The following is a 15,456-nucleotide window of genomic DNA, read 5'->3' on the forward strand; positions in this document are numbered from 1 at the left end:
TTAACTCTGTTGGTGAAAAAACAGCTATTAATTGAGGTTTTATTCAATAGAGCTCTTAAACAAGTTCACACATTTACTTAAATGCTTTATCTCATTTGTGCCATTAAGAAATGTTTATTACTATATTGTATTAAGTAATGTAAGTAATGTTCAGTGTGTCAGTGATGGTTCTCAGGACAAAAAGTCTTTAAAAGATTGTTTATAGCTCACCAAAAATATCCATACTTTTCAGGTCATAGAAAAAAAAAAATTAACAGCCTAAGAAAATTTTACTGGAATGAGATATGTAGAAAAAAGTAGGTCTTCTATTACATAAACTGCCTAATTTGAAAACTAATTTGCTGCTTATGTTTATCAAAGACACATGACTTGCAGACCAGATTTTTGGCCAGACCATTACTACTTCTTTATTTTCCCTACAATGCTATGAGGAAACCTATTTATATCAGCGCTGTAAAATCCTTAAAAGCTGAATATGCATTTCATGCAGCAGAGTTGAGTGACTGCAGCAGATCTTACAGATGAGAATGTCAGGTCAGCTTTTTCACAGTTCTTGCACATAGGTTTTTTCTGTACTTAACTTCTGCACATAGAAGAGACAAAGCTTTGACAACTTAGGCTAAACTTGCAGAAGTTATACCAATATACCTTCAGAAAGGTATTTCTGCTTAAATTCTAAACTCTGTTCTCAACTGATCTGGTTTTCACTGTGGCCAAAATCACATTTTCAAGGACAATAGTTGTTATAATACATTTAAAAAAAAAAGGTCTAGCTGGATTTCTTAGATATGCAGCTCACAAGTATGGTTTAACTTTGCACAGTAGTAATACATATTTACAAGTGCCAGATTTTCAATTATAAATATTTATCATAAGGACATGATTTTATCTTTAATTAGCCCAACTGTTAAGGACACTTCTAATGTGGGAAATGTAATTCAGTACTTCATACCAGATGTAGCCTCTGCAGCTAGTCTTTTATCTCTGCTTGTAATGAGCAGATACTTACACCAAAACCATTATGTAACATGGGAGTGATTACAAGAGAATAACTACAAAAGATCTGGGCTTTGGAATTAAAATAAGAATGTTCTGAAGTTGCTTACCTCACTTTAACTCACCTGTGCAATATGACCATACTTTAAGCATCTGATTATTTCCTACACATATCCATATGAATTTCTTTGTTCTTGGAAAGACCTGAATTACTAGATTGTCCTTCTTTTCTATCCCTCTCTACCCAGCTGAGTTATAGCTCCGTGTTTGACACTTCCAGAAAAAGTATAAACATGAGAACTGGGATAATTACAGGTTTGATCCTGGGTTATAAACAACTGAAATATGATGTCCATCTAATAATGCCAAACACAGCAACCCCTAAACCATGCATGGTACTGACATAATGACACAACAAACCTTTGGCGTGGTTACAAACACTGAAACAGCAAGAGGCAGAAGGAAGGAAGGAAGGACTGCTGACAGGCTGGAGGAAGAATAGTGGCAGCCTGGTGGTCTCCTAAAAAGGCAGACTGACTTTCTTTTTCCAGAATAAATAGCTATACCTAATATATAAATTTAAAAAAAGCAAAGTAGATTGGGATTTCATTAGCAATATTCTGTGTTTTAATCCTCCAAGAATGTATGAAGTGAACTGGGGGAAAACCAATTTTGTGTCTAATGATGTGCTAAAATTCATTATTCTTTGGCAAAGCAGAGCTTCAGAAAGCAAGTGGTGTCCTTGCATCTCTGTGCTTCTACCCCACCATGCCAACAGCCTCTCTGCAACCCGCTGAGACCTCTGTGGTCTCACAAAGGCTGCTCTTCAACAGAATAATAAAATGGAACAGCACCCGTTACTAAGGAAACTCTGAGCCAACTTTTGATTCAGCTCATTTTTCTCAGCAGTCTGAGTTACTGAGCTGCCTGTTCTCTGTATTCATTTCATTAGCAAAATGTTTGATTATTGGCTTGTGAACGTTACCTATTGAGTCAGTGTATAGTAATAAGCATGCCAAAGATCAGTGTTTAAACAGACTCATTAGGGAACCAAACAACTTATTAGAGATAAGGAACACAAGGAGAAATGATGGAGGGAACAGAAAGGTGGCACAAAGGAGTTTGGGAATTTCTTGCCTGGAGCTGTATTGCTCACTTCCCATTCTGCTCCCTTCCCCCATCATTTGGAGCCTTCCCAACTTTTGGTTAAGCCTCTGGACACCCTTCTAAGAAACACTACAATGTAACAACAGTGTTACAATGAAAGTGTTTTGCATAATTTCTTTTACCTCTTGATTCCCAGTGTTGTCAAATGTTAGTAAACCTACTAGGCAACAGAAAATCCTAATACAGAACTGCTTTAGTTCCCACATTAATGCCAATTTCCTGGGATATGCCCATGAACTAGGATGTGCTGTAGTCCATGGTACACAGGCAGTCACAGCTTCCCAGCTCTCCAAGAGCAACTCTTCCCACTATACTAACACTGACACAAAAATGAAAAAAGATATGAGGTATCTCAGCGTGTCTCCTTATGGGGAAAAAACCCCAGCTGTAAATCTTGAATCTGGAAATATATCTGTGCCCTGGAGAGCCCAGAGAGCTGTGAATTTTGGCCCCACTGATTGGAAACAGTAGGAGATTGAGAGCTTGGAAATTAGGCTGAGTTGGATGAGGCCAGGCTTAACAATTATATGGTAAATTAGGAACATAAAAATTTTGCATTGTTCAGTAATCCAAATAATGTGCTCTCTTACAGATACAGAGACAATGACATTCTGATGCAGCAATGGCAGGATGGCAGGAAATTTTGAGGGACTGGCACACTCCAGGAACATGAAGGCAATTACCAGAAAACAATGGGAACAGCATGGAGGAGTAGCTGTGTACTGTGTCTGTCTCCATGGCGCTCAAGTGGCATCACACAAAGCTGAGGGATTTGGTACAATTACTCATTTAGCACATGCTCCACCTGCCCTTCATCCCAGACGTGGCCCCTATTAGAAACGGATGGGCAAAGCACTGATTTTAGCAGAGCAAGACTTGTTTTAACACTGAATAAATCTGGGGTGCATTACACTCTTGATTTAAAATTGGCTCAGTGTGGGAGAAAGCAACCTCCAAGGTAATTGTGAATTCTGTTTCCATGTTTTATGTAAAACATAAATTCTGTATTTTTCTCCTATGGCAATACCTGATTTTCCACTCTGTAGGCAGGATAAACTCAGGTTGTCTTGTATCTGTCAGTACTTGCAAATGGAACCCTTGCTATTTATGTTAAGGAACTTTTCATGTTTAGCTTTTTACTTTTCAAAGTTTTAGATTTTGTTTAGTACTTTTTACAGGTGACTAGATTCAGTTGATAATTTTGATCTATGGGAAACAATGAGGCTTATAAACTATATTCAAAATTCCTTGAAAACAGTACCATTTAAGTGAAATGTATTTTGTCTGACAGCAGAGCCATTAACAATTTGAAACAAAAATTCAAGAGTGGGAAAGTTTGAGCAAATACCTGCTTTATGAAACTTTTCCATTATCTCCTGACGAACCGATTTATCCAAGTTGAAATAATCATGGTCTTCATCAGGTTTGCTCAGAAATAGAGGGATGTGCTGAAATACAATTATATGCTTGCATTTCTGGTTTGCAGCAACAGCCAGCTGCTCATCAAGCCACGCATCCTGGGCTTGCCTTAACTCAGGGCACTTGGAAGAATCAAAGTATAGCTGAGAATTCAGCACAAGAAAGAAAACACCTCCAACCCAAAAGCTGAAGTAATCATCTCCCCAGTTCTTGCAATAATCATCTATTGTTTCTCTTGTTGGAGTATTGCCAATATCATGATTCCCACTGACGAATACCAGTGGTATGTCCTGGCCAGTGTTTTTCAGAACATCCTTTAAATCTTGCTCTTGGTTTTTCTTCCATCGGCTTCCTAAAGAAAAAAAAAAACACAAAACATTTGAGTGTTTATACTTTCTTTTCCCACCTTCATCGTTAGCTTTTGTTTATGGTGCATAGTAAGAAGATATCCTGTATTAGATGTGATCATGAAAACATCTTCACTTTATCCCTGTACATCCACCCAGCCCTGTCCCTTCCTTACCAAGGCCTCAGCCATTTTCAGTAGCTGGCCTGAAGGCAGGCTCTGGACAGGACCCAGCAGAGAGCACAGCAGTGGGTGATGCCATGGTCACTGCTGTGCACCAAGAGCTTCAGCTGATTCTTTTCATCTATAGACTGATGTTGTGGTGAAAAAATGCAGCAGCCTTGGATGGTGTAACGGCACAAGGGTAAAAACCACGTCAACTTCTGTCTTATATTTTATGGCTGTGCAACAGTTAAAGGTTGTTGGGTTTGAGGGTTTTTTTTTTCATTACAAGAACTATTTTAACAGCAAAAATTTAATCTGTGTCTTGTGGTGACTTATTTATATGATAAGTCTCTTTTAATAATAAGCATGCCAATAATTTAAAAAAAAGGTAATTGTGTACTTTGCTAATTTTCTGCATCTCTGCCTTTATATTAATATGCATATCCATACAGGTACTCTTCAGAAGTCAGGAATTTGTCCCTGCCTAGGAAGATTTATCTTATGGACAGACTTATTTACAATCACTGAAAAAAATTAGAAAGGAAATTTTAAAAGGGAAGTACTTTTCTTCTAATGATGACAGAGGTTTTCCTAGGTTTTCTGAAGACTAATCTTTAACTAGAGGCCATTGATACGATTATTATTAATGAACTAAATGAACATGTGTAAATTGTTTTTGTCCTGCAATACATAACACAGATCTAGCATGGGCCCATTTCACAAATAACAACTCCATTTTTTAAGCAAGAAGCTGTAACAGGATATTTACAAAAACTCTGAATTCACGTTTCTAACATACACTTGCACACAGGTTGATGCCAATCAATCATGTCCTTTTAAACTGTGTTCTACTTTCCTAACTACACACATACCTTATACACAGAAATGCATAAAGGGGTTCCTGTATTGCAACTATGAGATAAAAGGGGTTTTTACCATTTCTTCAAAATACTTACGATGAATATGTTGACAAACACTCACCCTAACAAGTATTTTGTTTTACATACCCTACAGTTACAGGCTTTAGCACCACCTTATTGCTGTTACTAGAATTCTACAGCTTTAGAAAAATACTGAGAAAAAAACCGGTATTAGGTCTAAATTACAACTAAATGTAAAAATATTGATATGAGGCGCATAAAGTCAAACCCCACAACTCTCTTGGGTTTAACTGCTGCAGAGGGTAGAAAGTTATTGTAGGAAAATCTTTGAGCAACTTGACAAATACTGGACATATGTTACCCAGGGGAGTTTAAAAAGTAGTGGAGAGCAGATCACTTTTTGGGGTATATTAATGGTCAATTTAGGCTGTTCTTGTTAAACCCAGAAAAAAACAGGGCAAATAACATCTATATTACTCGGAGAAGCTGAATTTTAAAAAATAAACCCAAAAGTTCAAATGAACTTGGCACACTGCTGTCCATGGGGTAAGGAACCTGGCTGAGAGCACTGCTCTTCCTGCCATTCCCCATTTTCCTATGGAAAGAGTTGGAAATTTCAAGCTCTAAATATGAAAGTGTATGGGAGGGTGGGGAAATGCAAGGGGGAAGGCTCTATTCAGATCTATGTAAACACATTACATCATGTTAAACTCCATGCTATCACTTTGGGAAATTTAGCTAACAGTTGCAGAGTATAAAGACATTTATGCAAAAGTTACAGAAATAATTTGCAGAATTATGTATACCTCTTCCCAGCTGTGAAATTCAAGCTCTAGAGACTAACACTTAGATTGGATTTGTCGACAGCAGGGCACTGATTCCCTCATTTAATGAAATATTATTTCTATAGCAACAGAGAAACATATTCAGTGTTTATTGCAGAAAACAGATTGCTCAAAATGGAAAACAAAGTCTCTGCCCGAGAGCCTAGGAAATCATACTAAGGAAAGACCGGTTTAGAACAACTGCACCTTGGCTTGACCTTTTCTTGGTAGACAGTCAAAACAACTTCAAAAGAAGAGAATCCCACAGAGATAAAGGTGGGAAAAGGTGGAGGAATGTCTCAGGACCCCTTGGTGTAGTGCTGGAGAGGAAGGGCTCAGATGTACCACTGACCCTGAGCTGCACACAATATGTGCCACAAGGAGCCCTCCTGAGGCACCTTCCCCTGACTTTACATCTGAGGTAAGTAACAGGTAAAGAAGATAAAGACAGTGGTAAAGAAGGAAGCCACTTGAAAATTAGTGGTCACTGACACAGCAGAAAAAATATCCTTTTAATCTCTCTCAGGCAGAGAGCTGTAATATTTAATTATTCCAGTTATTATGAAGAACATTTCTATTTGATGACATGTATTTCTTTGGCTTAGAGGGAGCTTTGTTGTAGGTGAATAGGGAAATAATATAGCGCCAAAAGGCAGTGCAAAAAAACTATTTGTGAAGTGCCAGGGTAGGTGCAACTGAAATGAATTTCTGTGATGTTTATCCTGGCATCATGTGCAGTGACATTTTTAAATCCCGGGCCACAATTTTCTGCCTTTATGTTAGGTTGTGTAAATAAAATCTTGCCCTGAGATAAACGACTTCACAAATTAATAGCCCATAAAGGGCAGCATGGCTTTTATGAAAAACATGAAAGTGAGAACTGTTGCTGGTGCAGTTGTGTGCAGTTTTCCACAGCTTCCCAGTCTATCATTTTTGAAAGCTGAGCGATGTGAACAGGAGCATGAAGGTGCAATGCCACCGTGCCTGTTGCATGGCAGCTTTCTGTTGTGTATCACTGCTTGCCTCAACACCTCCGGCGTTGTCCTGCACTGCTTAAAGGAACCAAGACAACCAGCCTTCTTCACACATTGAAAGAGAAGATTTCAAGACAGTATTTTTACAGCATTTTTGCTGAAGCTGGCTTCAGTCAGCAGAATTCACAGATTATTCTGCCAAAGAAATAATCCTTTAGCTACTAATCCTCAGTTACAGTTTCCTTTGGTATTCCACAGAAGGGTGCACCTCTCTAAGAACAGGCTGGGTTTAGTCTTTGTAAGGCACCAGCTATGAAAAACAACTAAAAGCATGGTTTCCCCCACACTGTATCTCCGCAATGCTGATGGCAATTTTTGTATAACACAATCCTTCCCATACAGTAACCTCCACCAACACTGTAACTTTCCCTCCAGAAGTATTCCACATGAAAAATTATCAATAAATAACAACAGCACTGGTTCTTCTACTGATATGAATCAGGAGGGGGAAAGGAGGAGGTTATGATGGCATTATGAGGTGGTACCCCCGGGCATTCCTGGGTTGGTGTTAGAAGTCTAAGTACTCCCCCCAAGGCAGGAGAATCCTTTAGCCCAGACATCTTCAGCCAATTTAGCAATATGCAAAAATGTGGCACAATCATTTCCTGGATTTCTCATTACTTGTTCTCAGTATTTTAATGTATCTTAAGTGTCCCAAACTTAGAGGAGCTACAAACACATTGCTTTTTAACAGAAAGCACAAATTTTCAGTTTGAAGAAGAAAAAAAGAAAAATTAAGTTTTATGCCAGCAACACTCTTGAAAGGCCCTGATATGACAACTGCAATCTGTTTAACATTTAACCCAAGAGACTGACTATCAAAGAACAAGTAAGAGCTAGATTGCAGACAAAAATACTATACAAAATATCAAATAGAAATAGTACCTACATTTGATAAAAGCAAAATAGAAAATGTCAAAACACCACTGATGAAAACAAGATTTAGAAAAACACTGGGCCCATTCCTTCTGTAATTTATGGTATCAGGAGAAGTACTCTGACATCAAAAGACAACTAATTGTTGTTGAAAGCAACCACATGACTGTTTAAAACCAACAACAGACAGATTTATGTATTTTCCTGGGCCTTACAGAGCATCACAACTGCTTAAATTAAAGAGTCTAATTATTTTGAATACTTCCTGTTCTTGAGACATTTGTGCTGTTTTGTATGTTTTCATGACCGTCTGCAGTTGCCCTACTCCTCCTGCATGCCATTTCGTGGACCTCCTCTAGCACTATTCCCTAAATTTCTAGGGAAGAGGGGGGTCCAAGGCTATACTCAAACATGCTTTTTTTTTAGCTGCACTGGAGGAAATGTAATTTCTACCCCCATCTCTGTGGGAAAGCAGCCTCCTCCTCCTGTCAAACCAGGACTGCCTTTCACCTCTGCTCTTGTCTTGGATACCTGGCTGTTGGCTCCAGATTAACAGGGCTACAAGCAAGATCCTACATTGTCCCTGTCTGCTGACCCCTCCCCAGGGGCAGCCCCACTGGTGCCCTGGTCACTTGGAAGACACCACAGGTCCAAACCCAGTGGTATCATCAACACCACATTGTACCTTCCAGGCTCCTTCTGCAGTTGCATCTGATTGCTATGCACTAACATAAACATAAATCTGAGCTCTAATCTTGACACATCTCAAAATACCAATCCACAGCATCCCGTCAGAGCACGGATGCAGATGGAGCTTCCCTACCCCAGAGCTCTGACACTGCTCTTCACTGTGCCACCCCTCTTCTTTCCTGCCCTTCCCCATCAATATGGGTGACCCCTCTTGACTGCCAGGGTCAAACTCTTCCCTCTACTCATCTGTTTACAATTGATCATCCCATAATAGCAGTGATTCTCTTATGGACCATGAGTAGAATGACACACTACGGTCTCCACATTCTTTTTGTCCTAGGATGCTAAAACGTGATAATAGACAGGGCACTGCATAGAAAGGAAAGACCTCTCTGGCCACCGAGTTCAGTCTTACTGGTACTCTTCACCATTTCTTGTTTTAAACTTAAAAGCTTCCCCTCTGGTGTCTGCTGGAATGAACTAATGCAACACACTGCATCATTCCAAATTATTACATGCAAGAATAAGCGGATTCATTTTAATAAATCCATTATGGTCATGTTCTGAAATAGGTTTTTTGTTTTAGTCTGTGCTGTAATAGCTAAAATGACCCCTCTCTCTTCTTTAGACATATATATTTCTAATCTTCAAATAGCCTAAAGACAACTTTATGATGAACAAAAAATTATGCCATTAAAAATAATGTAAATATGACTATATTCATTGCTGAACAAACTGACTGACTACTCAGTCTAACTTACAAAGAACCGCATTTCATTAGTTCCAGTGAAAAGCAGAATCTGGAATACTCATTTGTCTACAGCTGTAAGTGACTTTTTCAGTAAATTTGAAACAAGTAATAATCTACACTGAGACTCAAAAAGTGATCACACGAAAATTTCCCTGCACGAAACCACAAATTAAATCTATAATATAACTTTGGGCATTAAAACAAGAAGAAATTTTAACTCTAGTTTAAGCTAATAATGAAAAATTATTACATTAAAGCAATGACAAAACCCCAAACTGAACAAGGAAGCCTATTAGGGGATCAACTGCTCCTGGTTTCAGTGCACAACATTAAATATAATGACTGCAAATGCTGACATTTTTCTGAGTGCCAGCTACACAGGTGCCCACTTAACAACCTAATTCATGGCATTTACTGCTCCATGTTCTGCTGTGAAAATAAGTATTTGTTGCAGCGGTATAAAGCTGAAAAGATACCTTCCACAAGTATTATCCTTCACTTAAGCTCAACTCTGCTCTTATCCTTACGCATCTCCCAGCAACACAGAGCTGTCACAGCAAGCACAGGCCATCACTGCCTTTGGGTCTGTGCTTCTGATGAAGTCATCACAAACAGGAAAAAACCTCTCAGTGCTACAGTACAAAACCAAACTTGATTAAAAAAACTTAATACAAAGATCTAGTACTTGTACTAGATTTTTAGTACTGATTCTAGTACTTGTATCATAAAATATAAGATCTGAGAAAATTGTGTAACTCATTACGTCTCCAAGATTTTAGTATCTAGAGATATCGATCTGCCAATCAGATTTCTAAGTTTAAGTATAGATGTCATCTAAAATACAAATAAATATATACTTGCTGAAGACGAAACTTTTGCTTCTGCCAGCCCAGTGGTTTCTCTGCAATATGACCCTGTCGGGCGTGCATGGAGATCTCTGATGCTTCCCTACTCTGGGCCGATTAGAGCAAATTTAATTTCACAGTAAGCTGTTTGAGGCTTTGAATGCTCCATTAGGTTTTACTAGAATCAGATAATTACTACAAAATGTTTATTTATGCAACCACAGTGACATTTCTTTAAACAGTTATTATTAGATGTTTAACATATAACGTGCTACTTACTCAAATTCTTAGACATTATTAATTAACATTGGCGTAAGAGTTTGGAGAAGAAAATAGTCAAGAGTCATTTTGGTTTGGATTCCATCCTACCAGGCATATCAGAGTTAGCTTACAATCGCGGAAGAAATGGATGCAGTGAGTTTATTTAGATTAAGCTAGTTTATTGTCAGGAAATTAGGTCACACCTAAGCACTGCCCTATTGATCAGGGAGTGACATATTAATAGACGTTATCTTGCATTCAAATAAATAGAACTTTCACCTATACTTTGATTCAGTATAAACATTTTAAAGCCTCTGCTTCTGCCTTGCACCTAAAAAGTCGATCTGTGTCTTTTCTACTTCATGCTCTATTACAAATCTCCACTGACAAAGATTCAGGAATTTGGATTTAGCTGACAATTTTGCTGAAACTGCAAGCGACACTGGAATACAGCTGCCTCCTCCCCAGCTGTCCCACGCTGCTGGGAGTTAAAAAAATACCTTTTGTTAGTCAAACAAGCAGCCAGTTCAAATGGCAAGAAAAGCAAATATAGTAAAGGTGAAATGCTTACAGCCATTTTTAAAGCTGGAACCATATTTTGAGACACTATTTTTTAACCTGCTCATATGCCTGTTATACAGACAAACCAAACAGCAGCATTCATGCTCTTGCCTTCTAGATATGAAAGGGAATTTTTTGAGAATTAATACATTTTTAGTTAAAATTAAAACTTTAAAAAATATCTCCTTATGTACTTGCCTCACTTAAGGACTAGGAGAGCAGCCTAATTTTATCTGGCCATTTTTTTTTTTAAATTAATGATCCTTTGTTTTAGCAAAATTGGTTATTTAATGGTAGTTTAAAAGCAATATTAAAAGCAGTTCACAGATTTTTTTCCTTTATGGAATGGCTTACAAGATCACTGTATATAGCATTAAGAACTTGAATTGGACCTGACATTTCTCTGTAATTTATTCAGTTCACAAATGTATAAATGGCAGCTTGTGCATTTGCATGCAGATTTCAACATTACATTTGTATCCCATCCTGTGTGCAAAATCCACCAGCAGCAGATCTCCAGCTCCCAACACCTCGGTCCCTGCAGTGTGACCACGCCAGTCCCGTGTGACGCAATAAAGCACGAGTGCAGCACCCACCTTGCCAAGGACAGTGCTCAGCTGGCTGCAAAGTGGCTGAAAATGACAACTCTGTACAGCAAAGGGCTGGGAAATATTTCCTAACAAGGAAGAACACAGATGGGCAAATGACTGTGGACTTTATCAAGCGCAATAAAACTGGGCATTTCCTCAATGTTCATTTTTAGTGGATCCCGGACCATAAGACTACCATAAGGTCAGACTTCTTGGGAGGTACCAACTTCAGCTCTTACACAAACCAAGTATACACTGACCTTTCTTGACCAGCCCAAGATGGTTTTTTAAGTAAGAGAATTCAGAACATTCACAAACAGATTTTAAACAATAATGCTTTGACTAGGAACATTTGCTATGGTGTGTGCTTTCCTCAATTTAGAAAATTAAGCAAATTAAAGACTTTTTTTCAGAGTTACCCTGTAAGATGTTTGCAATATACACTGAAGCCTATGCCTTAAGATTTAGTGTCTATAAAAACTACACTTTTGGAGGGAGTCACGTTAAGGCACTTCATACTTAACAGAAACAAGGGACAAGTATTTTGGACCATGGCAGTTGCACATCAAATTTGGGCATGGGTAAGAAGTTCACAGTAAGTCAGTTAGTGATTCTCCCAGGAGAGAGGATGGCTTCAAATGCTACAGTGATTATAAACAGAAATGAAGCCATACTGCTGTCTGGTCACCGGAACCATCAGCTCTGATGTTGCTCAGCTCTGCAGCTTGTCTATTCTGAACATAAATAACTTCACTCCCCTCTGCAGACGTGTCACAGGGCATAAGAGGGACTAATTGTGTAAGAGCCAGTATGCCCATCTCATCTTGTATTCTGATCACCAAATTGTCAAGCAGGAGTCAAATGGAGAAGTACTGATTTGAAAACCTGTCACTTAATTGCTGTCTAAATGTGAACTCAGAATCCCAACATTTGGCACCTACTTTTAAAAAGCTTGATGCACATCATTGCCTGTTTTATTATATGAAGAAACACTGCATGGGACACAGGATAGGATATATAATTTTGAGGAGACATGCAGCCAGCAGTTTTGCTTTTCACATAAAGAACATACTGTTGCCCAAAATTGTAATTAGCTGAACTGAGCTTTATGGAGGAGTTAGGAGCGTTAGCGGAACGTGCGAATTCGCAGGGGAAAACGCAAAGCAGTGATGCACACACACACACAGAGATACACACAGAGATACACAGAGCACAGCATGCAGGCAGGGGGAGCTGGCTGGCACCAGAGAATGTCCCAGAAGAGCTGGGGCCCCTGGAAGCAGCAGGACAGCCACAAATCCCAGCTGTAGGCAGGGGCCCTCAGTGCTTGAAGCAGAGAAAGCAGGCAGAGAGAAAGAAGAAGGACACCGGGGCAGGGAGAGCACTTGCATCTCCTGCAGTCTCACAGTGATTCTGTCAGTGACAATTCTTTCCCAAATTCATGACTCTGCTTTTTACAGGATGCCAGACATCAAAGGTAAGTCTGTACCTTTCAGCACCCCAAGCTGCTGCAGCTCTGGGGCCTTGCATGGCTGCCTGGCTGCTTTTTCCCCCCATTACACAAAGTAATCTTCTGGCAGCTCTCAAGGCTGCAGTGCTTCAATGACCACGAACACACCAGCAATGAGCTGTGTATAGCTTGGGCACCTCTGTTTTCAGCTGTTCTATTGTCAGGGCCTTTTCTGTCACCTCCTGTTTAAACTATTCACAGTAACAACACATGCCTGGGCTCACAGCCTGAAACAGACATTAGATGGCACAGCAAAAACATAAAAATATGTAACAGACACAATCCTGGAAGATTTTACAATCCAAGTATGGCCCAACAAAGAGCGTGAGAGACACAGACAGCAAGCACATCAAGAAACAGTAAGAAAACATTATTAAATATGACTGCAGCTCTGTAAAGCTGATTGAAACAATCAGATGTTTTAGCTTGTTCCATTTAGAAAAGATACATTTATAAAAGCAAAAATGCTGAAACATGTTATAAGTAATGATTTGAAACCCCTTGATAAAAAAATTTAACAATATAAAACAAAGGTAGAAAAAAAATAGAAATATGTCACTACTTGGGTTGAATTGACAGGAAAGGCTGATGTGAGATTAGAGAGCACTGCATGACCTGGGTAGGGAATGTGTATATTAGAGATTATTATACCTTCACATTAACTAAAGGAATTAGTGCAAGTGTTCACAGTGTATTTCAAGTACCATAATAGTCAATTCCAGTGATTTTGATTTCTTGTAATTTACATATACACACAAATGAATTTAAAACTGCAAGCATAAACATTACTTGCTCACTGATCCATTAGCACACTGCTAACAGATCAAGTTTAATCAAGTTTTAGCAGGTTTTTTGTGATTGTACACATTATAAGACAAGTCTCGTTTCATTTAGTCTCTAAACAGTTACATTTTATTACAGTCAGGGCTAGGTAAGTTTGCAAGAGACTTGCTGTCTTACTTGCTCTTCTACCATGTAGCCAGAACAATGAATGAAAAATAATTAAACACCTGGTCTAAATACATCACATAAATAACTTTCCTGGCTAGAACTATCAAGTTACTGACAGCAGTAGTGTCATTAAAAAAAATGCAGTTAAACAATTTCCCCTGAAGGAATTCAGCCACTTAAAAATAACTGCTGGATTCTCAGCTTCACAGTCTGTGTTTCTTAGTGGCTTCAGCAGGGTGACCTTGGCTGCCAACAGTTGAATTCTCTGCTGCTGTAACAAAAGGTGTTGAAATGCTGACGCTGTTTCCTGGACACCAATCTGCACTCCAGGTATGGGATGGAGAAGGAAGCACAATGTTCATGTTAAACTGGAACAGGAAGGGCAGACAAGAAAGAAGGTGAGGGAGTTTGCCCCACCTTTGGAGGGCACTATTCTGTGGAACAGACACCAGCCTCATTGAACCTGAGTTAGGATCAGGGAAGAGCTCAGCCACTAAAGGTGGGATTTTGCTACAGACCACCCAAAAAGGGCAAAAGAATGGATTAATTCTCCTATGAGCAACTTGCCCTAGCTCTTATGGGATACTAACCTCCCTGACGCCTGCTGACAGCAATCCAGGAGGTCTGGAACCCAGGAGGCAGTCTGCGACAATCCCTTGACACAGACAGGCCAACCAGGGCCTGCTCTCCTGGTCCTACTACTCACAAACACAGGAGTGCTGGGGGACATGTTAATCCTGGCAGCCTTGGCTGTAGCAGTCTCCACGGTGGAGTTCAAGATCCCAAGGGGAGTAGGAAAGGCAGAGAGCACATCTGGGGCCTCAGGACAGCAGACTGGCTTATTCAGGGATCAGCCACACGATCCTGTGTGAGGCTGTTCTGAAAGGTGAAGAGTTCGAGAGAGTTGACAAGTCTTCAAAGACAAGCTCCTCCTAACTCAAGAATGGTCCTTCTGGATACTCAGGGAAGGCAGGGGGAGAGAGAAAAATGTAGACTATAACAAGAATGATCTGGCTAAATGAAGAACTCATGCCTGAGAACCAATGAAAAAAGGACATTAAAGGGAGTTGAAACCAAAGACATACTTGAAAGGAAGAGTACTGAAAAAGTACCTGGGTATGCAGGGCTGCTGTCAGGAAAAGCGCTCTGAGGGCTGAAACTAGCAAAGGGCAGCAAAAGCTTCTACTGCTACTTTAGCAATAAAATAATAAAGAAAATACAGCCCACTGCTGCATGAGGCAGTGACAAGCCACAGGTACTCAGAGCTTCCTTTGCCTGCCAGCACTGAAATGTTCTCCCAGAGCTAAAGGAGCAGAGGAAACGCTGGTGACAGAGCGAGTATCTCCTGGAAAGTTTCAAGCCAAGCCATCCTGTGGGACTGATGAATCCAAGAGTACTGAGAGCGCTGACTGATGTCACTGTGAGGCACTGCTCTATAATCATCAAAGGGCTGTGGAGCTGAGATGTTGCAGTCCGGATGAGTGGAGAACAAGATGGGTGAGGAACTGGCCGTTGGACTGGAACAGGACTGTTGGGCTCGGAGTGTATTAGTAATGGAACAATATGGGAAGCTTTCATAAAACAAAGCA

At 39.6% G+C, this 15,456-nt stretch overlaps 1 protein-coding gene across 1 annotated transcript in view; it reads right to left on the reverse strand.

Annotated features, from left to right (window-relative positions):
- Positions 1-15,456, reverse strand: part of CPPED1 (calcineurin like phosphoesterase domain containing 1) — a 39,768-nt gene that overhangs the window by 10,974 nt on the left and 13,338 nt on the right. Inside the window, exon 3 of the mRNA XM_039560516.1 lies at positions 3,512-3,934. Coding sequence (XP_039416450.1) covers positions 3,512-3,934 — 423 coding nt within the window. The remainder of the gene's footprint in view (positions 1-3,511; positions 3,935-15,456) is intronic.

This window comes from Corvus cornix, chromosome 14, assembly GCF_000738735.6.
Source record: "Corvus cornix cornix isolate S_Up_H32 chromosome 14, ASM73873v5, whole genome shotgun sequence".
Lineage (NCBI taxonomy): Eukaryota > Metazoa > Chordata > Aves > Passeriformes > Corvidae > Corvus > Corvus cornix.